At 40.4% G+C, this 26,081-nt stretch overlaps 1 protein-coding gene across 1 annotated transcript in view; it reads left to right on the forward strand.

Annotated features, from left to right (window-relative positions):
- LOC118358284 (cadherin-8-like) overlaps positions 1-24,835 on the forward strand; it is a 90,601-nt gene extending 65,766 nt beyond the window's left edge. Inside the window, exons 5-12 of the mRNA XM_052480260.1 lie at positions 3,544-3,711; positions 3,941-4,128; positions 7,679-7,926; positions 15,826-15,962; positions 17,786-17,907; positions 18,539-18,656; positions 22,409-22,660; positions 22,788-24,835. Of these exons, the coding sequence (XP_052336220.1) occupies positions 3,544-3,711; positions 3,941-4,128; positions 7,679-7,926; positions 15,826-15,962; positions 17,786-17,907; positions 18,539-18,656; positions 22,409-22,660; positions 22,788-23,275 (1,721 nt within the window). The 3' untranslated portion in view covers positions 23,276-24,835. The remainder of the gene's footprint in view (positions 1-3,543; positions 3,712-3,940; positions 4,129-7,678; positions 7,927-15,825; positions 15,963-17,785; positions 17,908-18,538; positions 18,657-22,408; positions 22,661-22,787) is intronic.
- The last annotated feature ends 1,246 nt before the right edge of the window (positions 24,836-26,081 follow it).

Raw genomic sequence — 26,081 nt, forward strand, 5'->3', positions numbered from 1 at the left:
ATTATATGTGGGAACTCCTTCGAGACTGTTGGAAAAGCACACAGAGATGCATACCAAGGTCTCTCCCGCCCTCCATTTGGAAGATCTGACCATAATTATATCCTCCTGATTACTGCTTACGAGCAAAAACTAAAGCAGGAAGTACCAGTGACTCGCTCAATACGGAAGTGGTCAGATGACGCGGCTGCTACGCGCCAGGACTGTTTTTCTAGCACATACTGGAATATGTTCCGTGATTCATCCAATGGCATTGACGAGTATACTGCCTCAGTCATCGGCTTCATCTATAAGTGCATTGACGATGTCGTACAGACGAAGCAACAAACAAGCAAAGCATCAAGACAGGATAAAGATTGAATCCTGCTACACCGGCTCTGACGCTCGTCTGATGTGGCGGTGCTTGAAAACTATTACAGACTACAAGGGGAACCCAGACGCAAGCTTCCCAGTGACGCAAGCCTACCAGACGAGCTAAATGCATTTTATGCTCGCTTTCAGGCAAGCAACACTGAAAGATGCATGAGAGCACCAGTTGTTCTGGACGACTGTGTGATAACTCTCTCGGTAGCCAAAGTGAGCAGGTCAACATTCACAAAGCTGCGGGGGCAGACTGATTACCAGGACGTGTACTCAAAGCATGCGAGGACCAACTGGCAAGTGTCTTCACTGACATTTTCAACCTCTACCTGACCATAATACCTGCTTGTTTCAAGCAGACCACCATAGTCGCTGTGCCCAAGGAAGCGAAGGTAACCTTCCTAAATGATTACCGCTCCGTAGCACTCACGTCAGTAGCCATGAAGTGCTTTGAAAGGCTGGTCATGGCTCACATCAATGGCATCCTCCAGGATACCCTAGATCCACTCCAGATCCACAGATGACGCAATGTCAATCGCACTCCACACTGCTCTTTCCCACCTGGACAAAAGGAACACCTATTTGAGAATGCTGTTAATTGAATACAGCTGTGTACAGCAGTGTTCAACACCACAGTGCCCACAAAGCTCATCACTAAGCTAAGGACCCTGGGACTAAACACTTTCCTCTGCAACTGGATCCTGGACTTCCTGATGGGCCTCCTCAGGTGGTAAGGGTAGGCAACAACACGTCTGCCATACTGATCCTCAATACTGGGGCCCCTCAGGGGTGTGTATATAATCCTGTCCTGTACGCCTTGTTCACCCACAACTGTCTGGCCAAACACAACTCCAAGACCATCATTAAGTTTGCTGACAACACAACAGTGGTAGGCCTGATTACCGACATCGATGAGACAACCTGTAGGAAGGAGGTCAGAGACTTAGCAGTGTGATGCCAGGACAACAACCTCTTCCTCAATGTAAGCAAGACAAAGGTGCTGATCGTGAACTAAAGGAAAAGGAGGGCCGAACAGGCCAACATTAACATCGACGGAGCGGTCATGGAGCAGGTCGAGAGTTTCAAGTTCCTTGGTGTTCATATCACCAACGAACTATCATTGGTCAAACACACCAAGAAAGTTGTGAAGAGGGCACGACAATGCCTCTTCCCACTTAGGAGACTGAACAAATTTGGCATGGGCCCCCAGATCCTCAAAAAGTTCTACAGCTGCACCATTGAGAGCATCCTGACCAGTTACATCATCGCCTGGTATGGCAGCTGCTCTGCATCTGACCGTAAGGCGCTACAGAGGTTGGTGCGTATGGCCCAGGACATCACTGGGGCCAAGGTTCCTGCCATCCAAGGACCTATATAATAGGCGGTGTCAGAGGGAAGCCCAAAAAATTGTCAGAGGCTCCAGTCACACAAGTCATAGACTGCTTTCTCTACCACACGACAAGCGGTACCGGAGCACCAAGTCTAGAACCAAATTGGCTCCTTAACAGCTTCTACCCCCAAGCAATAAGACTGCTGAACAATTAATCAAATGGCCACCGGACTATTTACATTGACCCCCCCATTTGTTTTGTACACTGCTGCTGATCGCTTTTTATTACCTATGCGTAGTCACTTCACCCCTACCTACATGTACAAATTACCTCGACTAACCTGTGCCCCCGCAGATTGACTCGGTAACGGTACCCCCTGTATATAGCCTTGTTATTGTTATTTTATTGTGTTACTTTTATAATTTTTTACTTTAGCTTATTTGGTAAATATTTTCTTAACTCTTCTTGAACTGCACTGTTGGTTAAGGGCTTGCAAGTAAGCATTTAAAGGTAAGGTCTACACTTGTTGTATTCGGCGCATGTGACAAATACATAATTTTGATTTGATTTGGCTGAGAGAATGCCAAGAGTGTTTAAAGCTGTCATCAAGGCAAAGGGTGGCTGCTTCGAAGAAATCTAAAATCTATTTTTTTAAATTGATTTGTTTATTAAGACTCTTTTGGTTTCTACATGATTCCATATGTGTTATTTCATAGTTTTGATGTCTTTATTATTATTCTACAGTGTAGAAAATAGTCAACATAAAGAAAAAACCTTGAATGAGCAGGTGTGTCCAAACTTTTGACTGGAACTGTGTATTTATTCTTCTCTGTAATAATACTACCTACTTAGCAATGTCCCTGGGGCTCGAGGGCACCGGGCTGCCCTGCATTACGCACTCCTGCCACCATCATTACACGCACCAGCTTCCCTCGTCACGCGCATCAGCGATTCATTACACTCACCTGGACTCAATCACCCGTGTTATTACCTCCCCTATATCTGTCTGTTCCCCAGCTCTGTTCCCTGCTTCTGCATTAATGTTTGTTTGTCTTTGTATACCTGGTTCTGACGCTGTTCATGTCATGTTCCATGTCTGTGCTAAATTAAATGTTCAACTCTCCATACCTGCTTCTCCTCATCAGCTTCGGTTCTTACACAATCAAGTTAGAGCAGCTAGCTTGTCTAACTATCTTAGCTGGCATGCCTGCTTGTAAGGTTGGTAGACTTTAGAAAAGCTAGCAAAATACTAAATGCACTGAATAAGACACATTTCTTTCAATCTTTTACCCAGATTTTAGCAGAGATGCAGAGATTCTTAGTTAGATTCTTTTTTTAAAGATCCACCAGTCAGGATGATACAGACAGCTCAAGAGGTATGCTTAGATATGCAGATAAATAAACACATTTTTAACATAAAATTAAGCATATTAATTATGGTTCTAGATTGCAGGAGAAAATAGTTTCAGGTGTCTGAGAAATGCTAAATTCTCTACCCCCCCAGCCATCCTCACGTACTTGGTGTCCCCTCAGACTTCCGGGGTGCATGACGCACCTGGACGGCATAATTCCCATTCAATCAGAACACAAATTACTTGCAGACACTCCAGCAAACAAAGACAATGATTTGCAATGCCATCCACAGGATTAGAGCTTCTCTCCAGGTGTTCTGTCAGAAATTCCACCTCTGTTTAAGAAAGGTTGTTATGAAGGATACTGCAACACTCTTAAAGGTGCAATGAAGCGATCCTGTCAAGCATTATGAATGCCTTTGTATACCCCATAATTTTTCATTTATGTGTATGTTGACTTTTTGCAATAACAATACATTTGGTGTTAATTCTTTTGCTTTCAGCGATCATTAAAATTGCTTTACATGGGATGGATCGAGAGATGCGAGAGGAGTACCTGGTCGTCATTCAAGCAAAAGACATGGGTGGTCATATGGGAGGGTTGTCAGGGACAACAACAGTTACTGTCACACTAACAGATGTCAACGATAACCCTCCGAAGTTCTCAAAAAGTAAACAAAATGTCCAATTCTCTCTCCATATACATAGTATACATAGTATAGTATATATATAGTTAGAACCCATCATTGGTAAATCTGAATGTATTAGTTGTTGTTTTGCTGCCTAATGTTTTTTAATGAATTTCCAAAATAATCAGAATTGTACTAGTTATAACGATGCATAGATACGGGTACAACATCTACTGTTAGGGTGAAATAATCATGACGTCCTTTTCTTCAGGTCTGTACGAGTTTGTGATCCCAGAGGACCTTGCCATTGGTCAACCTGGTGGCAAGGTAAAGGCAAATGATAGGGACATTGGCGAGAACGCCAAATCAACGTACAACATCATTGACGGTGATGAGAGGGATGTCTTCGAGATCACTACAGATGCCCAGACTCAAGAGGGGATCCTTCGGCTAAAGAAGGTAAGGACCTGACGCAAACTGCCCTGTCCTAGGGTTCCACCAACAACCACTTGATATCCTTAACAGCTTCAACTTAAACAAGGACCAAATAGTTGGTTGCAAGATGGGGTATCAAAGGAGGAAGGTTGTTCATACAGGCTACAGGTCAGAGCTGTATATGTAGACTGATTTCATTTAGATTGACCATGGGGGGGGGGAAATGCTGTTCTACTACATATATACTGCAAAGCAGTTTCAATGGCGAAGATGCAGAGAGATGGCGGCCCCCCATGTACTGTACTTACCACAAACGCCTCATTTGCTAGGTTCGCCGTATTGTACAGTGCACTCTGCTACAATTTTTTTGTGTTGGCATTAGCACAGTATACATGATCCCAATTCTAGCAATTTGGCAATTTTAAGAAATAAAAAAAATGTGATAGTGCTGATTTTTAGGCACATTGAACCATGTCACACGCCGTAGTTTAAAAAGTCTGTGGATAGTGCGCAAGCAAAGACATCATCATCTGAATTCCTCCATCTTAATGCACCTTCAACATTGAATTGATCTGTAGGACTATATCAAAAACAACTACCAAAATGAACACTGTTGATTCAGTAGATGGTTAAATGTACAAAAGGGAAAACAAATTATATGGCATGTTTGCCTCCAGCAATCTAAATATTTACTATTACACAAACATATGGAGTGTCACCGTTTTTCTGTAGAACTGCGATGATAGAAGAAGAAGCTACTTCAGGCCTGAAGTATTGAAGTGTATGCATGACTGATGGATGTGTGCTCAAGTCTTGACTCATGGTTTGTTTAATGTCTGGAGTTAGAGCTTTAGATCATTCAAATGTGATTGTATGTCACTGCATTTGGATGCTAAATGACATTACGTTAGGACATCCACTGTGACTTCCTATTGGATGAAATGAAATCATGTTTTTTCTGATGATCTGCCTGGAATAGATTATACTCTACTAAACAAAATAGACAGCTTGAGAACAAACTAGACATGATCAATAAGACCTTTGACATACTTCCCTCTAGTATTTCACAGCGACAGCAGCGCTGTGGCTCTGCCTCATCACTTTATTCCGGTATACTTGGCTTGGAATCTGTTGCCTGCATTGCTAATAGCATGATGGATGAGATTGCATGTGAAAAACAGGAAATCAACTGCCTACTCTCTTCTCACCTCCACATCTCCAGATGGTGAAGTTCAGATTACTTTAGCAGAACTGGTATTTCTGCTTCCGTTCCGTACTCTGAACAACATTTTCTTGGTTTCAGAGCCCTGTTGCACCAGCTCGTGGAGTTTTTCTTAGCCGATGTGGAAGAACAAAGGATGAAATGGAGCAAATAGCACCACGACACTCCCAAAAACAAAAATAGTTTTGTAAACTACTGTCAAATACCAAGTGCAAATTATTAAAGGTTCTTTGCGGCAAGGTTACAAAATATTGATCTAAACACGACTGCAGAAGCACAAACTAAGAAGTGGCTTTGTTGTTTTGGGTTTAAGCTTTTTATCTTCCAACCCTCAGGCCTATCAGGGAATGTTAGTGGGAAGTTCTGCTTCCTCCACCAGCCAGCACTGAACTTTGATGTCTCTAAATGGCCTATATGTATACATACAGATCCTATGCTGAGATTTACGGGAATTTGAAGCATGGCACAGGAGGGCTCTGAGGTGGGGATGTCAGCAAGGGGCAAGCATGGGGGAAAATGGAGTGAAAAAGCTGTCCCATATTCATATGCACATACTGTAGCAACACAAGCCGGTCCGACACTTTCACTAAGCATATGTTCCACCAAAGTGCTGCTCTCCGGATTACAGAGAGTCAAGTGCTGCATGAATTGAACTCCCCCAAAACAATGAGTAATGGCAGAGTGGCATAGAGGGCCAATTCAAATATGGCTGACTCAGTGGAGAGGTCAGATGTCATTGAGGATTGTCATTGAGGATGAGAATATGAATACTATTGTCAAAGTTATATTCTGAGGTAAAACTGTCGAGGTAGAGTCGCTCGTTGAAACAATCATACAGTGTTAAGAGGGGGGAAAAATACATAATTCTTTGTTATAAGATTTGGTCAATTATGCATTACAATTTAAAAGTACAATTATAACTGCAATGCAGTAAGGAGTCTGACTTGTTAATTGTTGTTGTAAATCAAATACAAAAACAGAATAGAGGTGATCGGGAAATAGTGTTGAGTAGTTAGTTTAACTATTGTGGTATTCCATCCTTTGTCTGTGGTGTAATTCGGACAATTGACCCCTGTCCACTTCTAGCCCTGGGCTCCTTTATACTTGGTATTAGGCTGGAATCCATTGTTTGCTCTTGGTCCAGCTGTTCACTCCTCTCAGCATAGAGGAGGAGGAGAAGAAGGTGGGGAGAGAAGAGAGAGAGGAAGAGCGGTTAATAATGAAAATGGTCCAAATAGCTTCTCGGACCGCGGAAGACTGAGCTGCAGGGCCCTGATGCCAGACCTGTGGACTTCAAAGCCCCCTGTCAGTCCCCGTCCCCAGCTGCTTTTCTCTCACAGCTGGGCCTGCTGTCGGCACTGCCCCAACACTGGCCTAACCCAGCCTAGGGGACCACTGGATTCTTTAATTTTTTTTGTGTGAAAAGCTGGAATACATTTTTTGATCCCTCTGTGAACCCCTCTCATTCCCAAAGCCAACTCAAATCCCCTCAAGCGGCAAGACCCAGTTTTGATTTCCCTATAAATCCTGGTTTTGGAGTGTGGAAGTGACTTGGTCCCATTAGTCTAGTATTATAAGAGAGGCCAGAGGTGATTCAAAATAGTACTATAAGAGCTGCCAGAGGTGATTCAAAATACAATTGTGTCTAGGATGGCTACAGAGACGCCAGAGACTTATTGCGATGATTTTACATGTTGCAAATATTCAATGATGAGCATGTGTAAAAAAGTACTGGACTGTTTCTCAATGTCCTTGTGAAATAGGAATGAGACCAGCTGTTATTTAAGGGGTATGTTTCTTCTCACTGAAGTACACATACAGTAGGTATGCAATTCTCCCTAGGAAATTGCATTGTTGTGTTAGAATTCCTGACGACACATCCACTTCTATTCAAGTGATGATAATGCCTCAATAATTGCTATCCTTCAAATGATTGCGGCAATAATCTTATACCCGTGTTATCGTCATGGTAATGCATGTCCACAAAATTATATTTTCAGGTAGCACAAACCTACAAATAACATTATTTTCATTATTGCCTAACACATTTGAACCAGATCGGTGTGATATCAGATTAGATTAACTTTATTTACAGCCGTATTCTATCCTAGAGCAGATGTCACAAAACAAATTGCCAACACATGGATTACTTGAGGTGAGATTGTGGTTATTGCTAATAATTACAAATGTTGTTCCACCCTTGTGTTTGTTTTATTTCCCTACATGTTTTGATAGCATCAGAGATCACACTTTTGAATTTCAACTCAGAAATGCTTCAGACATCAGCTGCATTTTCCCCTGTTGCTTTTTTGGACATCAGTGAAAGCCATGTGTGTCTGTCATTTTCCACAGCCCCTGAACTTCGAGACTAAAAAGTCATATACACTGAAGGTGGAGGCGGCCAACATTCGATTTGATCCCAACAGCGGCGCCCCCTTCAAAGATACAGCCACGGTGAAGATTGCAGTGGAAGATTCAGATGAACCCCCTGTCTTCTCCAAGCCCACATTTGTCCTGCAGGTGGACGAGAATGCCCCCATCAACACGGTTGTAGGAACGGTCACAGCCCGCGATCCTGATGTCACTGGCAGTCTGGTCAGGTAAGAAACTAGATGTTATTCACAACCTCATTTCACCAAACACTTGTTTACCTTATTGTTTCCACACCCATATAAGGACTGCGGCATGGAATCATATGTATTTCAAAAGATAGTCTTGCCACTGTGCGTGTTCCTTTCGGAGGTGAAATGTGAGTCGACGGCTGCCCTGGTTTCCTTAGGACAACAGTGTAGTAAACTTGAAAGCACAGCACAGGGAGACTTCTCTTCGTGATGACTTTGCCTGCTGCGTTTCAGTTGTGTGACTTATTCTTGGAAATACCACAAGGGCACCTTGTATAGGTTATACAGGCAATTTCTCTCCATCCACCCCGGCATTTCATTAATTCTCCAGTGAATTGCCGCGTCTCCCGGACAACACTCAACAGGTTGTGTAATTTCATGGCGAACAGAGTGCAAGCTGGTAATCATTATTTGGCTATTGCCAAAGCAGGGGAGTTCAACCTGGTTCCATCTTCATAAAAACAAAAATCAAATATGCATACCAAGATAACGTAACTTGTTCTCATGTTTGGGTGTCTCTTTAGTTCTTCTTCTGTGACCCCAATGCTCTTTTATGTTGCACTTTCACTACGTTTTTCATTATCACTGTGCTGTGCTGTGCATATGTATTGACATGTGCTTTACATTATGCTGTTGATCTATGTGTGACAAGCACGGCCCTATTTCATTTTTATGTGAACATGTCTATCCAAGTGTCCAAAATAATTGTCATAAACGGTACTCCATTGTACTATATTGACATGTCAGACTGGCATTTGGGAATCATATTTTTCAGTGTAATGATGTATTAGGTTGTTTTTTCCACTCGGGACTTTCTCATTGAAAGTATATTTCTGATTCCTTGTTTTCTGTTTTCAATGAAAGAGCACTTCGTGTGTTTACTATTTTGTGGATAAGATTACAGATTTCGATAAGTGAATTGAGGCTGAAGGATATTATGCCAGTGTATGTAAGGCTGTCCGAAAGCTTTCAAGCAATCAGAGTTAAAGGAAGCTTTACGGAACCTACTTAGAGGCTGTAAGAGTTTGGAGCCGGATAAAAATGAATTATATTCAGCACGTATGTGGTTAATGTCACATTGCTTCTCATGTCTGCCAATGTCAAGGAAGACATTCAACAGTAAAGCCATTCTGTTTAGGGGAAGGAACGGAATGGCTCTTACACAGCTTGAGATGTTCATGCCATCTTGTGTTGTTTCTCAATACTGATAAATTGCTGCAAGATGGAATCTTACTTTTTTGGGGGTATTTTCTTAAAACTGCATTGTTGGTTAAGTAAGTAAGCATTTCACTGTAAAGTGAATTCCTGTTGGATTCGGCACATGTGTCAAATAAAATGTGATTTGAATGTACTGTGCCTTTAATGCCCCCATGCAGTCTTTTTATTTCATTTCTAATAAATCACTATGTGTGTTTATTTCATGAAAATAATTCCCCAAATATTTGTTATTATTTGTTTCCATGAGCCGTCATTGAAATTCCCAGTCTGATCGTGTGGTGTTGACACACATGTTAATATAGGTACTGTACATACACAGCCCTGATTGGCAGATAGGATCATCTAGACGAGGGGCCTTCAACCTTTTCAAGCATGAGAGCTACTTTTAAATTATGAAACATGTCGCAAGCTACTCATACATTTTTCCTAGCTTTCAAATAGGCACTCTTGGTATTCTCCCGAAATCCATTTTCTCGCTTCTAATTGACCTGGTTTGGGATTTTTTTTCTCCGTTTTTCTCTCTAAATATTACAATTATTCATAGAGAAACAATGAAATCGGATGTTGTGAGTCCATGTCAATGCTTAATTCACATCAGAAGATACTTTTTAAATGTAATACCCCTTTAGAAGAGAGGATTGTGCTGGTCTAGTGATGTTTTTGCTGGTGCATTATGTCATGACACATGATTGATACAAGTAGTCATTGTATAATTCTTAATAATTGAGCCTACTTTCTAGTTTACTTTCTAACATTTCCTTGAGAATGTTTTAGGGAAACTCTTTCTGTCTACCCAAAAGACAGACATCATTATGTCTAACAGATATACAGGGTCAATATTGATGGAAATAAATAGGCAGATATTGTGTTACGTTTTACTTTTTAAGCCAATTTTGGCTACGGCACCTTTAGAAACTATTGACACCCCTTGACTTTTTCCACATTTTCTTGTGTTACGACCTGAATTTAAAATGGATTACATTGAGATACATATATATACAACCGGTCAAAAGTTTTAGAACACCTACTCATACTCAAGGGTTTTTCTATATTTTGACTATTTTCTACATTGTAGAATAATAGTGAAGATATCAAAATTATGAAATAACACATATGGAATCATGTAGTAATCTATTTTATATTTAAGATTCTTCAAATAGCCACCCTTTGCCTTGATGACAGCTTTGCACACTCTTGGCATTCTCTCATCCAGCTTCACCTGAGATGCTTTTCCAACAGTTCCCACATATATTGAGCACTTGTTTTTTACCTGCATTCTGCGGTCCAACTCATCCCTAACCATCTTAATTTGGTTGAGGTCGGGGGATTGTGGAGGCCAGGTCATCTGATGCAGCTCTTCATCACTCTCCTTCATGGTAAAATAGCCCTTACACAGCCTGGAGATGTGTTGGGTCATTGTCCTGTTGAAAAAAATGATAGTCTCACTAAACCTGAACCAGATGTGTGACTTGAAATCTAAATAAATCACTGACAGTGTCATCAGCAAAGCACCCCCACACCATCACACCTCCTCCTCCATGCTTCATGGTGGGAACCACACATGCAGAGATAATCCGTTCACCTACTCTGCATCTCACAAAGACACAGAGGTTGGAACCAAAAATCTCACATTTGGACTCCAGACCATAGGACAAATTTCCATCGGTCTATTGTCCATTGCTCATGTTTCTTGGCCCAAGCAAGTCTCTTCTTATCAGTGTCCTTTTGCAATTCGACCATGAAGGCCTGATTCACGCAGTCTCATCTGAACAGTTGATTTTGAGATGTGTCTGTTATTTTAACTCTGTGAAGCATTTATTTGGGCTGCAATTTCTGAGGCTGGTAACTCTAATGAACTTTTCCTCTGCAGCAGAGGTAACTCTGTGTATTCCATTCCTGTGACGGTCCTCCTGAGAGCCAGTTTCATCATAGTGTTTGATGGTTTTTGCGACTGCATTTGAAGAAACTTTCAAAGTTCTTGAAATGTTCCATAATGACTAACCTTCATGTCTTAAAGTAATGATGGACTGCTATTTCTCTTTGCTTATTTGAGCTGTTCTTGCCATAATATGGTCTTTTACCAAATATGGTTTTCTTCTGTATACCTCCTACCTTGTAACAACACAGCTGATTGTCTCAAACGCATTAAGAAGGAAAGAGATTCCACAAATGAACTTTTAAAAAGGCACATATGTTAATTCAAATGCATTCCATGTGATTACCTCATGAAGCTGGTTGACAGAATGCCACGAGTGTCCAAAGCTGTCATCAAGGCAAAGGTTGGCTAATTGAAGAATCTCAAATATAAAATATACTTTGATTTGTTGAACACTTTTTTTAGTTACTACGTCATTCCATATGTGCTATTTCATAGTTGAATTCTTTACTAGCATTTTACAATGTAGAAAATAGTTTAAAAAATAAAAAACCCTTGAATGAGTAGGTGTTCTAAATCTTTTGACAGGTACAATTTTAGACCTTTTTTTATTTCTTCAAGAGCTGTTACACTAAAAGGGCATCTTCATAATTTTCACAATTTCTATGTTATTTCGACCTCTTAGTGTGGAAACTGCACTGCTTCAAGTCAATACATTTTCCCTGTATGTTTTCACAATGTGTCAGATATATAAGATATATATGGGGCAGCAGCGTAGCCTAGTGGTTAGAGCGTTGGACTAGTAACCGGAAGGTTGCGAGTTCAAACCCCCGAGCTGACAAGGTATGGGTGGTTCTGTAGCTCAGTTGGTAGAGCATGGCGCTTGTAACGCCAGGGTAGTGGGTTCGATTCCCGGGACCACCCATACGTAGAATGTATGCACACATGACTGTAAGTCGCTTTGGATAAAAGCGTCTGTTAAATGGCATATATTATTATTATTATTATTAGGTACAAATATGTCGTTCTGCCCCTGAACAGGCAGTTCCCAGGCCGTCATTGAAAATAAGAATATGTTCTTAACTGACTTGCCTGGTTAAATAAAGGTTAAAAAAAAATATATATATATATATATAAGATTTATATATATAAGATTGCCATTGACAGTTTAGTTTATTGTATTACTTTTATAAAATGTAACTTCTATTCTGTAATGTCTTCAATTGTATCTCCTTGAGTTTCTTGTAATAATATAATAATTTCTGACAATTTAGTATCTATTTATATTATTTGTGTGTAATTTTGAATATGTAATAATCCATTCTCATAGAACTGTATGTAGTCTCTCAGAGACCTCATGAAGAGACAATCAATGCAAGTCTCATACTGTTTTTATGCCCAGACAAATGTTATCCTTGACATACCATGCTGTTGGATAGAGTGCATCTGGAGTGATAATAAGCAATGTTGTGACCATCACAGAGGTTATAGGCTGAACACTGTTAGCTTTATCTGAAAGACTAGATGTAACCAGGTAAACACAAATGTGTCCGTGATCACATCACGGATAACTTTAGCATTTTTACTAATTAGCAACTTTGCAACTACTTACTACTTTTTTTTAATCTACTTTGCAACTACTAACCCTTCCCCTGATCATAACCTTAACCCATTAACCTAATTCCTAACCTTAACCCTAATCGTAACCCCAACCCCTAGCCAAGATAACATTATCCTCCAAGCTAACGTTCGTGTTAACAACCTAACCACCTACTGTAGCAAACGTTAGCAACAACACATTAGAATTGGTAGCATATTGCAAATTCTTAATATTGTACGAATTGTAAATTGTAACATATCATACAAATTGTAATTTGGATTCTATCATATGAAATGGATGATGGACATCTACAAATGTATACATACCTCATGAAATGTAACAAAGCATAATGAATGGAGGGAGACAGATTTATATTTACTATGTTATGTCTACAGCTAAGTCCAGGTTGTGAGTAAACACCCTCACACCGAAATGACTCACTGTCTCTCAGTCTGACCAGGATGACTCAAAGGCTTAGGGCTGGTTCCTCACTTAGACCTCAACCCTCAAGCTGTACTGTATACATTCAACCAAGGTTTCAGGTGGACTTCATGAAATGCAACACAATTCCCTCAGTGTCCTCCCATACTCTGTGAATATGATTTTAATCTTGACTGATCATTATGCTCAAGACTTTGGGCATTACACCATAGCTTTGAAGGCTAGAGTAAGAGCCAATCAAGGGTATCATTCCAGTACCTGGTATTGATGATGCCTTTTAATAATACGTTATGGCTAACCTAGGAAGTTGCCCTAAATACCATGTAGAGAAACATTTGCGCATTGACGGAGTTGAGTGGGACATGCACACAACACTGAACCCGGTGAGGGTTTAGAAGCGGATCATAGGACTACAAAAGGTTATGGGTAATGAGAGCCAGGTCTGTCAGGTGACTGTGTAAGCTTGTCTGCCTTTCTTCAGGCCCTGCTACATCATTTACTTACCTTGACAGCTGACATGTTGCAAATGTTAATACAAGGAGTCATGTAAAAGAGATTATGAAAAATGAATGTAAAATGTAATGTCAAGTAGGCTTTCTTGTAGAAAACAGGTTCAGGACATGTTCAGGGAAAACGGGAATAAATGTGTCCTTACAAAGAGCTTGTTAGCATGCGGAGGACAGAGAAATTACTTCTACATCTGTGATCCTCCCAATAGAATTACTGACCTTATATAAGACAGAAATGTCATGAATGCATTTGTTCTCTGTCTCACACTCATATTACTGGCTTTATGGCTTATAGCCAACACTAATTATAGCTATCACTTCTAACATCCCCTTTTTGTGACCCAGATGACAGCTTCGTAAATGTAGTGTTCAAACCAAAAATAATATTGACACAGTGTGTAAAAGTTATACATGTCATATGATTGAATAAGAAGTATGTTTTTAGGTGGAGAGCTGCCCAATGTAATTGGAGTCAGGTATTGAAGGAGTGGAACGTATGAGGTGCTATTTTATGTCGTCCTTTCCCGGCATTGAATTATTCACATCCAATGATCCGCTCCCAAACACATCCTCACACCTTTGACAGTCAGCACCCATCTCTTGCATGGAACATCTGATAATTGTGTTTGCTTTAATTCTTTTCACATCACATTGTCAGTTTGATTGACACGTGGCAGAACATTTCAGGGTCGGTCTCCCTCCACGTGAAGCTGTCAAAGCCTGACTGGAATCCACTCCGTCTCCTGGAGAATTCTCCCAGGTGGTTTGGACTGTCTGCCTGTCTTGAAAGTGCTCTGCGTCTGTGGAGGAGTCCTCCTGGACCTCCTGCCTGCCGTCTGAGGATTTACACCATTTCATCCCCAAAAAATTGAAATGTCATGGCTCAATACGTCTCCCACAGTTGGAATCTAGGGCAATGGCTTATTTATTTCATTTCCTGTAAGCTCTTTGTTTTCATTATTATTTTGTCATTGTTGTTTTTTTCTCTCCCATTTTTCTCATGCAGAAATGCATGTCTGTCAACAGGTCTGTGCTGATAGGGATGAGCAGTTCCACAGTGAAATAGGATGAGACCCAAGGTCATGTGTGAAGGGAGATGGGGTTGGGAGGGTGGGTGGAGGAGGATTGCAAAGACCATTGGGGAATTGGATTAGTGAAAAAGCAAGGCATTGGCTAAACTTTTGACTTGGATTTTGCTTTGAACGAGGCTATGTTTAGAGGGAGGGGCATTTAGTTTAAAGGAATATCCATGTATGTTCTGTGTGGCATTGAGAGCATTCAACTATTGAATGTATGCATTCACATGCATATGATATACCTTAAAGGCCTTGTTTCTCTTGGTGACTGATGTTTCTAACTGGCAGCCTTAATTTAGGGCAATTCACAGTTGTTTTTCACATGCCAAGTGTGGCAATGAATGCGTTAAAAGTATTGAATGTATGCATTCAAATAAACATGAAAAATAACACCGTTTCCATGACAATAAAACATTTTCACATGCCAAGTGTGCACGTGTGTCCTTTCTGAAAGCGTTTGAGGGATTGGCACCCCACAATGCACTGTGACAAAGCCAGTTCTGCAGTCAAAATGATTTTGGAAATGCACATATATATTACCTTTAAGAGGCTTTTTAATGGTCAATGTGTCATCATGTTGTTGCTATTGGTGAGGTTGTTGAATTATATATAAGGTTGCTGCCCTTGAAATGCTCTTCTGTCTTGCTTCAATCCACAGAACAGGGACATCAGCGTGAACGAGGATGTTTGATTTGGATTTGAATTTAAACGCAACATTACATTGTACCCCGTCTATCTTGTGACTTTCCCACCCCTCCTTAGTATGACCCCTGTGAAGTTTTTCAAACGAGGTCAAGGTAAAGTCACAAGGAAAGGAGATAATGTTAAGGAGGATGGTAGTGTCACTAATGACATATTTGTATGGAGGGGGACATTAAGGAGCCACTGTTGGGAGACTAAACCGGACTCACGTCCACTTTAGTTTTTAAAGAACCTCCTAAACCGTATTGCGGCTTGAATTTCCTCTCCTGCTAATCTGAGACCTGTAATTCATACTTTGATTATAATTATTGACTTCCTACTGCTTTTCACTTACATTCATCCACAGGAACCTCTTGATGGATAGGTCTCCATTAGTCAGTGCACCCAAGGCATCTTCGAGAACGGTTAGCTGTGTGCTGCATGTAGAACTTCTGATGATTCTCTCTCTTTGTGTAGGTACTTTATTGATCGCCACACCGATCTGGAGAGGCAGTTCAATGTTAACGTAGACGATGGGAAGATCACGTTGGCCAAACCACTGGACCGAGAGACAGATATGTGGCACAACATCACAGTAACAGCCACCGAAATCAGTAAGTAACATTTCCAATAGAAATTGTTACACAGTTTGTGGTCTACTACATAATTAACGAAATGCAATATCCTCTTCATATCAATGCAATGATGAAGGACGAGTGTCAACTCAGTGGGGGAAGACAGCTGCTTGTGAACATTCAGATCTGTTTACGAACACAGTTTGAACAACTTCATTCTTGCCTCCAACAAAGGAGTGACCGGCCTTCCTAGTCCTCTATAAAATAGTCCTGCACTTGTAACCTATCTCATGTTGATGACCATAGAGTGTGATACAGCTCAGTAGTCAATTTGTGGAAGTGCGAGTACATTAAGAAGTATCCAATTAACAGTTGTAAACACAAACGCCAACGTTGTTTACACCAAAGCCAGCATCCATTACGGATACAGGAACATCTGTGATCCAGGAAACTGACTGACTATACAACATCTTCGAGGTAGAACGACAAACAACTCAAACCATATGTAAAACTTTATTTGCATAACAGATTGTTTCAGGGGGACTATATGTTGTTATAAAATGTAGTGCACACCTTAAATGAGAAATGTAAAATACTTGTAACTTGCTCCCCCTCGCCTTTCTTAATCAAAGGGAAACACTAATTGTCACAGCAATAAAAAAAAATAAAAAAATATCCCAATTTTTTTATATCAAAGTTATGCTATAGAGCATAATAATCTCTGTTGATATTCATGCTAGTTTTTGTGATGTCTGGTGTTAGACATTTCACTGTGCCTTTCATGACTTATGCTAAAAGTGACTGTGACTCAAGACAGCAGCATCAATGAACGCACTTAATCGAAATTGACCAAAATAAATATGTCTGTTTACTATTCTTGGTGGATTGGAGCCAAGCAGGAATCCTCTCTGGCGTGAAGAGGAAGAAATGTGTTCCCAGTCCAATTCCATTGCCATTTGCCACCCAAACGGTGTCGCGTTCTACTGCTTGCACCAGTTGACATCTGACTAATCAGATTGCAATTCTTGCTGCGGTGGAGTGAAAGTCACTTTAACAGAGCACAAGGAAAATGTGGACACTTCTCTTTTTCCCCACTCTGTCCATCTATCACCTTCTAGCAAACTGTCTATTTTAGTTTCTCTCTGTTTCCCACTCTTTCTCTCCTCTCTTATGCTCACCACTGGGCATTTTGTCCTGAAGCATTCTTAAGTGTAAAATCCTCCATTTGCTGCAGTGTTATATCTCAAAACCATTTTCTGTTTTTCTGTTTTCTATGTGACAACATGCATCATGCACATCATTGGTTTGAATGTTAGCTATGTGTATGGTCTTACAAAAAGAGGAAAAGATGTCAACAGCCAGAACGACATCTATTACTCCATGGACCAAATTATTAGCTGCAAGTTAGTGGTTGCAACACTTATTAAACACAATAATTTATCTCAAAAGGGACTGTCAATTATGGGCGATGAATAATCCCAATAAAAATCCAATCTAATTAAATTGCCCTTTATTATCTTTTTAGACTTCTGCTGCCGTTGATTCATTAATATGCATTTTTTTTAACCCTCATGCATGAAACATGAGCGTGTTCAGGGGATTTCAAAAGCACTTTGAATGTGTTTTTTTTTTCTTCTCTCTCACCACTTCTCTTTTGCATTCTTGATATTAGCTAAAACTCAGATTGATGTGGCACCTCATCTGCCTTTCTATCAGCCAAGGGGATTTTTATTTTTTTTAAATAACAGAAGGAGAAAGAAAATCTGGGTCACGGAATTTACCTGGGATTTAATTTCCCGCTGTAGATAGTATCCAATGTCATTGTATTCATTGTCTGTTGTTGTTTTTTTTTTGTTTATCAGGAAACCACAGCCAGATATCACGGGCTACCGTGGCCATCCGAGTGCTGGACATAAATGACAACGCCCCAGAGTTTGCGACGGAATACGAGGCTTTCCTCTGTGAAAATGGCAAACCTGGCCAGGTAGGGGGCATTCATCAAGGCTGCTATTGTCGTCTCCCCCTGCATCTCCTCCGTAATGATCAGCCATGGTGAATTATAGCCTATTTAGTTCACTGGGAAAGTACAGAGGCAGGAGTGTGGCTTTTCTCTGAGACACTCTCCTCCCCTGACACAGCACATAGAGACGGAGGGAAAATGAGAGCAGTCAGAATTGATCAGAGTGAATCATAATTCAGAGTTGTCTTTCATGTCCTCCTCCAGATGGCACAATGGATCTCTGGCCAAAATTCTGGACAAGTGCTTTGCATTCTCCTTCACATCAATCCTATTCATTCAGACGACTACAATAATACATTTAAAAAAGACCACTGACCGAGATAGCTGAATTCTCATTTCTAATCAATCACAGACATACAGCTTGATAATAACTATGATGGCAGGTAAATAGATGAACCCAGAAACCAAAAGTGTGCCAGGTGAGACAGCACCACATTGATAACAATCTCAAATTCCTGGAATGAATGGAGGATATTTTTCATTTTCTCTTAGCCAATGTCACGGTCAGGCTTCTTGTGATGGCAAAAAAAGAGTAATGGATGACCTATCTCTCTAATGGTATTGGGCTCCTCTCTTTCTGTCTGTGTTTCCACAGGTGATACAGACAGTCAGTGCTGTCGACAAGGATGACCCAATACAGGGACACTACTTTGAATACCGCCTCATCCCAGAGATGTTAAACAATCCTAATTTCACGATAAAGAACAACGGAGGTAAGGACAGAACATGTGACTTAGAATGACAAAAAAATGTCTTATATCCTGCAGCATATTAGTCCAATTGAAGATGAAATCTAGTTGGATTACCGGACCCAGTGGTTAGCAGATGCACAATAGCCTGGTCATCAGCTATTCTTTACTCCCCAGTGCATTTTGAAAGGAAGTAAATTAGTTGAATCCAAATAGTCTGCGGGTAGTCTTGCAGCTCATTGTAGGGTGACTTCTTGAGCTGTTGCTGCATGGCAGATGGCACTACATTTGTTTGCTAAATACGGTGATTGGTTTAGCAGGCTTTCTGTCCATCCTCCGTCCCCCCCGTCCCCCGTCCCCCCCCGCTCTCTTTTCCATCACTCTCACTGAAGTTGTTGCGTAATGTTTTCAAAGAGCTTGGGGCGAAGAATCTTCATCTGGTTCTGTCCAACTGTTTTGATGCGAAGGCTGCAGGCAAGAGGAACTGCTGTGTCTAGTTGTTAGTAAAAGGAAAATATAGAATAAGGACATTAAATGCACCAGCCTCTTTATCTAAATGGGAACCTGCCACCATGGAAACAGGTGTATTAAGAGACAAATAGGAAAAGTTGCTGACTCTAGAGGAATTTATTTATAAATAAGAAACCACAGGCAACATTGAAGCAACATTTTCACATGTAGATATCATTATGATATTAATTCAACTGCTACAACTAATACACATATATACTTATCCATAACAATAAACAGGTTTTTACATTTGAATCACATTTTCTCAGCAAAAATTTGATAGTGTAAGAAATCACTCTTCTTGTTAATGTCTACATTCAAAAGTTTTATTTGAACCCTAAATGGTTCTCAAGTAGATTACTAAGAAAATCTCATCCATTGTTTAAAAATTGCCTTTTTGCCTTTGTGCAGATTGCCATGTCTCATTTTCGATTAATTGAAAATGATACTTTTTTTCCAAAGTATCTCTCTTTCTCAAACAAGCATTACAGAGCTGGCTAGAATTTCAATTTCATCCCCCTGAAAAGATAGAACAAATAAGAACAAATATTACAACAAATATTATGGCTGAACTCAAATGTGCTGGTTGATAAAATACCTGTATTTATGGGAAAGATGTTTGAAAATGGAAAAGTATTTATCTTCAACTCGTAATCTGTGGATTCTGTTCGATTAAATAGATTGAAATTGTACGTTAAACATCACAGCATAGTTGAATGGTATATGTTGAGTAGAAACACGAAGTGGGTGGCCAGCAGAGATAGATGGGATGGGCTGAGGGAAGCTGAGGGTTGGGATGTGGAATTGGAAGTGGGAGTGAAGTTGCTGTGCGGGAGATAGAATGATGGTTGTTTTTGTTTTAAAAAACATAATAAAAAGTATGTTTGAATGACACTGAGGGGCAGTGTTTTTACAACTAATGCCGGTTTGTCTGAGGCTGATGCCATGCAGGTGTTTGTACACATGCATATACACACACTCTCATTCAAATAAACACATACAAGAACACATGTAATAGTGCCAGACATGCACACAAACATATACAGTTGGCATTGCTGTTATGATTTCAGTTGTCCTTGATGTCCTTTGTTTTAGCATGTTTTTGTAGATGATTTTTTTTGCATTGTTTGCTGTTTTCTTCTGTCTTTTTCTTTTTTCTCTTTACCTCGTTCTCTTCGTTGTTAGAATATTGGGGGGTTCTAGGGGGTGGGGAATGGAATTAATTACATTTTGTATTTATTATTTTTCTTCTTGGGGGGGGGGGACTGTGGGTGGGGTCTCGAATGGTTGAGGGACAGCTATTGGGGAACTGTGGGGGGGATCTTGGAGGGTTCGGGTTCACGTTTTTTTGGCCTGGTGGGAGATCTGTCAACGTGCCCTTGAGCAGGGTATTGACCCTGGATGCTTCTGTGTATCGCTCTGAATGGGAGTCTGTTGGATGACTGGTATCATGTAGTTGTTGAGCGGCTTCACTGCAAGTATATTGTATGTTTCGTATATTCAATAAAATAAATACATACAATATAAATAAATAAATACAAATATGTTTAAAAAATGTCTACATCTAGCTGTTGTGAAGTGTCAGTATTCTACATGAGAAATATAGGCACAGCACTTGTATGACTATTTCGACGTGCACAGAGCAGGCAAAGCCACTCCAGTGAAGAGTAGCAGACCCTTTGAACTTTGACCCTTTGTGCTGGTTTGTTTGTGACGGTGACTCTAATTGCAGTGAATGTGCTGTGGAGAGGATATGTGCTGTGGAGAGGATAGGGTTAGCCAGGGCCAGGGTCAGCCAGCTAGGATATCCTACTGCACACAATCTGTTCAGGCTTTAACCCAATACCTCAGAGAAATGTTCAGGTATATAATGTGATAAATGATATACCGCTGTGCACTTAAGATTGACACGATAGGAACCAGCATTTTACCAGGCGCTCTTATCCAAAGCAACTTACAGTAGTGGTCTCCCGTGGGAATCGAACCCACAATCCTGCCGTTGCAAGTGCCATGCTCTACCAACAGAGACATACACCGATTGTGAATCCAGGTGAATCCAGGTGAAAGCTATGATCCCTTATTGAGGTCACCTGTTAAATCCACTTCAATCATTGTAGATGAAGGGGAGGAGAAGGATTTTTTAAAGTCTAGAGACAATACACATGGATTGTGTATGTGTGCTATTCAGAGGGTGAATGGGCAAGACAAAAGATTGAAGTGTTTTTGAACGGGGTATGGTTGTGGGTACCAGATGCATCTGTTTGAGTGGGTCAATAAAGGAAAGAGAAAGGGGAAGAGGAATACCTAGTCAGTTGTCCAACTGAATGAATTGTCACGCTGCTGTGTTTTTCATGCTCAACAGTTTCCCATGCGTATCAAGAATGGTCCACCACCCAAAGGACATCCAGCAAACACGACTGTAGGAAGCATCGGAGTCGACGTGGGCCTTCAGGCTTGATTGCTAATGTTTCACGTCTCTCTGTCACACATGCTCAGACAGAGGGTAGACAATTGAACTGCCCTCGTGGAGAAAGCACATTCATTTCACATGTGAACACGTGAAGTGTTCCCAAAAACACGTTCTCATGTGATCACGTGATGTCATGTGAAGTTATTGTGATAACATTCAGCAACATGTAAAGGCTACATGTGATAATATGAAACTACACGTGCTGGCTGACATGTGATCACGTGTAAAAAGAAAATGTCTTCTAAAAGCACGTTTTCACATGATTTCAAATGTGAACCTTCACGTGAAATCATTCGTTACGCCAACTTGAGTAGACTCTTTACAGGAATAAAAGTGTTTGACAATATGTGGGTGAGTGGATATTATTAGCTAGATAATGAACACAGAGCTCACTGAAGTGTCATCAAAGAGTCCCTGGCACCTCTCGGAGTTGCCTTGTACCATCTTCTAAGTCAGTGCCGCACTCACCTCTCTTCATTTCCACATCTTAATATGGGTTTGACAGAATAGGATTCAATCGCTTACAGAGTTCTGCTATTAGAATATGGTGAGGAGGAAGGTGACTGAAAGCCATCGGCAGAGTATACACGTGAGACCACAAAACAAATGGCAGGCCAATGCAATATGCTGTTTTTCTATCGTCAATTTGGAACTGCCCAAAAAATTTTAATAAAAAAAAAAATGTTACTGGATTGCAAAACATTTTGGTTTGTCACTACAAAAATACATGCTCTTACTCAACGGAAGCTAATTTGCTAGTTGTTTTTTTGTTTACAACTGCTTTCTCTCCCCACAGACAACTCCATCAGTGTTTTAGCCAAGCATGACACCTTCCGGCGCCAGAAACAGGAGATGTATTTCCTGCCCATAATTGTGACTGACAATGGAAATCCTCCAATGAGCAGCACTAACACGTTGACCATCCGGGTGTGTGGATGCAGCAGGGAGGGAATAGTCCAGTCATGCAACGTGGAGGCCTATGTCCTACCCATTGGCCTCAGCATGGGAGCTTTGATTGCCATTCTGGCCTGCATAATACTACTTTTAGGTAAGATAATACTGATACTTTATGCCATTTGATTACATCTGAAAAATACAGACGTGCAACACTGGTAAACTTCTACAAACATTGTCTTTGTGAGCACATGACTTTGACATGTCCTCTTGTTCGGCAGTTATAGTGGTGCTGTTTGTGACGCTCAGAAGACACAAGAACAAGCCACTTATCATCAAAGATGACGAAGATGTGAGGGAGAACATCATCCGCTATGACGATGAGGGGGGTGGAGAAGAAGACACTGAGGCCTTTGACATTGCCACACTGCAGAACCCTGATGGAATCAATGGCTACCTGCCCCGCAAGGATATCAAGCCGGACCTGCAGTTCATGCCAAGGCAGAGTAGTGGTCCTAACGGTGTGGATGTGGATGAGTTCATCAATGTCAGACTCCATGAGGCGGACAACGATCCCACAGCCCCTCCCTACGACTCCATTCAGATCTATGGCTATGAGGGCCGGGGCTCCATTGCTGGGTCTCTGAGCTCCCTCGAGACTGCGTCCTCAGACTCAGACCAGAACTATGACTACCTCAGAGAGTGGGGTCCGCGTTTCAGAAGACTTGGGGAACTCTACTCAGTGGGTGAAAGTGATAAGGAGACTTGACCTTTGATCTGTAGAGACCCTTTGATTTTGTCCACATACTTGTGTATTATGCTAGGGTTTGCCGGCTTTTAGAAACAGCTGTTTAAAAAAGGGGGCCACCTTTCGTACTCTTAGATTGAAGTATAACGTTCATCATCTATCACATCAAGCGCTTTGTATTGTTGAGCCAAACTTAACAATGTCTATATTAGGAGGTCTATGATTCTTGTGGAGTGTAACTTAGATTCCGTCGTGGAGTGTCTAGCAGTATTTTGGGTATTTGTCATTTGCTGTGACTGACAGAAGCATAAAGACCTGGATTCTTGGTAGTTGCCTGTTGAAAGAAGAGAGAGGGATTGTGTGATCTACAGCCTTCTTGGACAATGTGGAGATTCAACCACAGAACAATGGCACTACTGAGTGGCCCTCATCTCAGATCTCTACCCACCACCCAGCTAATCAAAGATAAAATAGGAAACTAAAAGAGAAAGCAATATTTGATCGACATTACAATGTTGAATGTATGTATGATTTGAAAAAGCGAAATGAGAACCACTACAATATTGGCTTCAAAATTAATTAGTTTAGATATCATTTGATACCAGGTGGCCACATTTATAAACTGTCTGAGCCAGACGGCTTGCTTTATACAACTATTTGTATTTACACGCTCCAAGTGTGGTTTGCAAATATTATTAGCCTATAAAAGACTAAAGCGAAAGACAAAAAAAGAGAAATGTAGAAACTTTGAGGCCTTCTTTTTACAGAAGCAAGCATTAAAATACAATTGTATTCACGTTTTTTGAAAATGATCGTGTTGATTCCTCATTATCGTTGTATGATTTGTTTTTGTTTTATATATCTGTTCTTATTTGCGTTTGTTACTGTGCTACAGGTTATAAGTGAGTGAGAGTTTAGAATGATCCCTTTTCTCAACTTTTCTTTCCACCACTGAAGCTATTTCATCACAGCTGAACTTGTTGTTTGGATATTGCTGTTAATATAGTATACAGAGAACACGAATTACTGTATAGTAAAATATTCGACGGAAAGGGAACTTTTACATATACAATTAATGTATACTGTTTATCATTATTCTGTATACAGAGTTACCAGTAACCATATAAGCACAATAGCTGGGATAATTTAATTGATGTGAATATTCGACCCCTCAATTTTATTTAGGACCCACGGGTAACAAAACCCATAAAAATTAAATACAGACTCTTGCATATTGTGCTACACTGTATGATATTATACAAAAAATACATGTACATAGAGTTACTGATAATGTCCTCAACTTTCATTGAGGTGGTAGGTTTTGTCTATGCACGTTAGCTCTTGCACATGAGAATCTAAAATGGCACTACAGCTGCGTGCATACTCAATTTGTACTGATACAGTATATGGCAGTTCTCAGTAGACTTCATAATATATATGAAATAGTCTTACATGCAGATCATATTTTCTACTGTGCTTTAACGCTTATAAATGTGTATGTTTAATTATTTACTCCCTGTAATGTAATCTAAGATACCCTGTATTGTTTCCTACTTTGTGAAATATATTTTTATAAATATTGCTGAATGAGTTTGGCTTTCTTCAGCAGCTAAGATGGTTGGAATAAGAGAGTTTTGCACAGTTCCTACTTGAATTATCTATGTCCGTCATTGTGCATCAGGAAGTACCAATACCAATGTCAACATGTCACATATCTTATAATTAGGAAGAATTTATTTGGCAGTTGATGCACTGACTGGTTTTAAAACCTACAGTCAGACCCAAAATTATTGGCACCCTTGGTATCTTGCTCAAACAAGTTAGTATCTAATTTGAACGACTTAATTGTTATTGTCTAATTAGGCCTCATTTTGTGATGCAGGGCCAGTTGTGTTTGTCCTTTGCTGCAATCATTCATTTACTGATGCCATCCACTGATATGAGTATTCATTGACAGTTCTTTGATAGGGCCTGTAAGTGGGGAAAACAAGATCTCATGTTTTACCAATTTGACTTCAGATTCTCGAAACGTTTTGGAGTTGCTCAGCATCATCTTCATTAATTCTCAATGCTTAAGTTAAGGTTTACATTTTTGGATAGGGCAACAAACAAACAAAAACGACACTTAAGTTTAGGCATTCATTCTGAATGGTTAAAGTAAGAGATAAGGTTTGCGATAGGGTTCAAACAAAAACATCAAACAAGTGTCTTCCACTGGGATTGAACATGCGACCTTCGGAAGGATGAACTTAGTATCTCGAATGACTTAGTATCTCGTTTGAATGACTTAAGTCATTCAAAAAAGAACAATGTTGCTTTAGGGGCTTCCATAGAATAAGCCAAAAACATTGTATAAAATAAATAATACAAATACTGAGCTATATTGTATGCACGTTTTTGGGGGAAAATTGGATTTGGTATTTTTTATGTCTTTTCTATACTATACAGTTGCTCAGGGAAAGAGATTTTGTTTTACCTTTAAATACCTCACCTTGCGAGGATAATGGCACTGAGGTGTTTTCTAAAATGTTTAATGAGATTGGGGAACACATTGGAAGGGATCTTAGACCAGTGCTCTATACAGAATCTGCCCATATCCTTGAAATCCTTTGTCTGCGCTTATGGAATGGACAGCCACAGGTATTTAATTGGGAGACTGAGATGACCATTGCAAAATGTTGATTTTGTGGTAAATTAACCATTTCATTGTGGATTTTGGTGTGTGCTTAGGGTTATTGTCTTGCTGGAAGATTCACTTCTGGCCAAGTTTCCACCTCCTGGAGAGGCAACCAGGTTTTTGGCTAAAATGTCCTGGTACTGGGTAAAG

This window comes from Oncorhynchus keta, chromosome 2 (assembly GCF_023373465.1).
Source record: "Oncorhynchus keta strain PuntledgeMale-10-30-2019 chromosome 2, Oket_V2, whole genome shotgun sequence".
Lineage (NCBI taxonomy): Eukaryota > Metazoa > Chordata > Actinopteri > Salmoniformes > Salmonidae > Oncorhynchus > Oncorhynchus keta.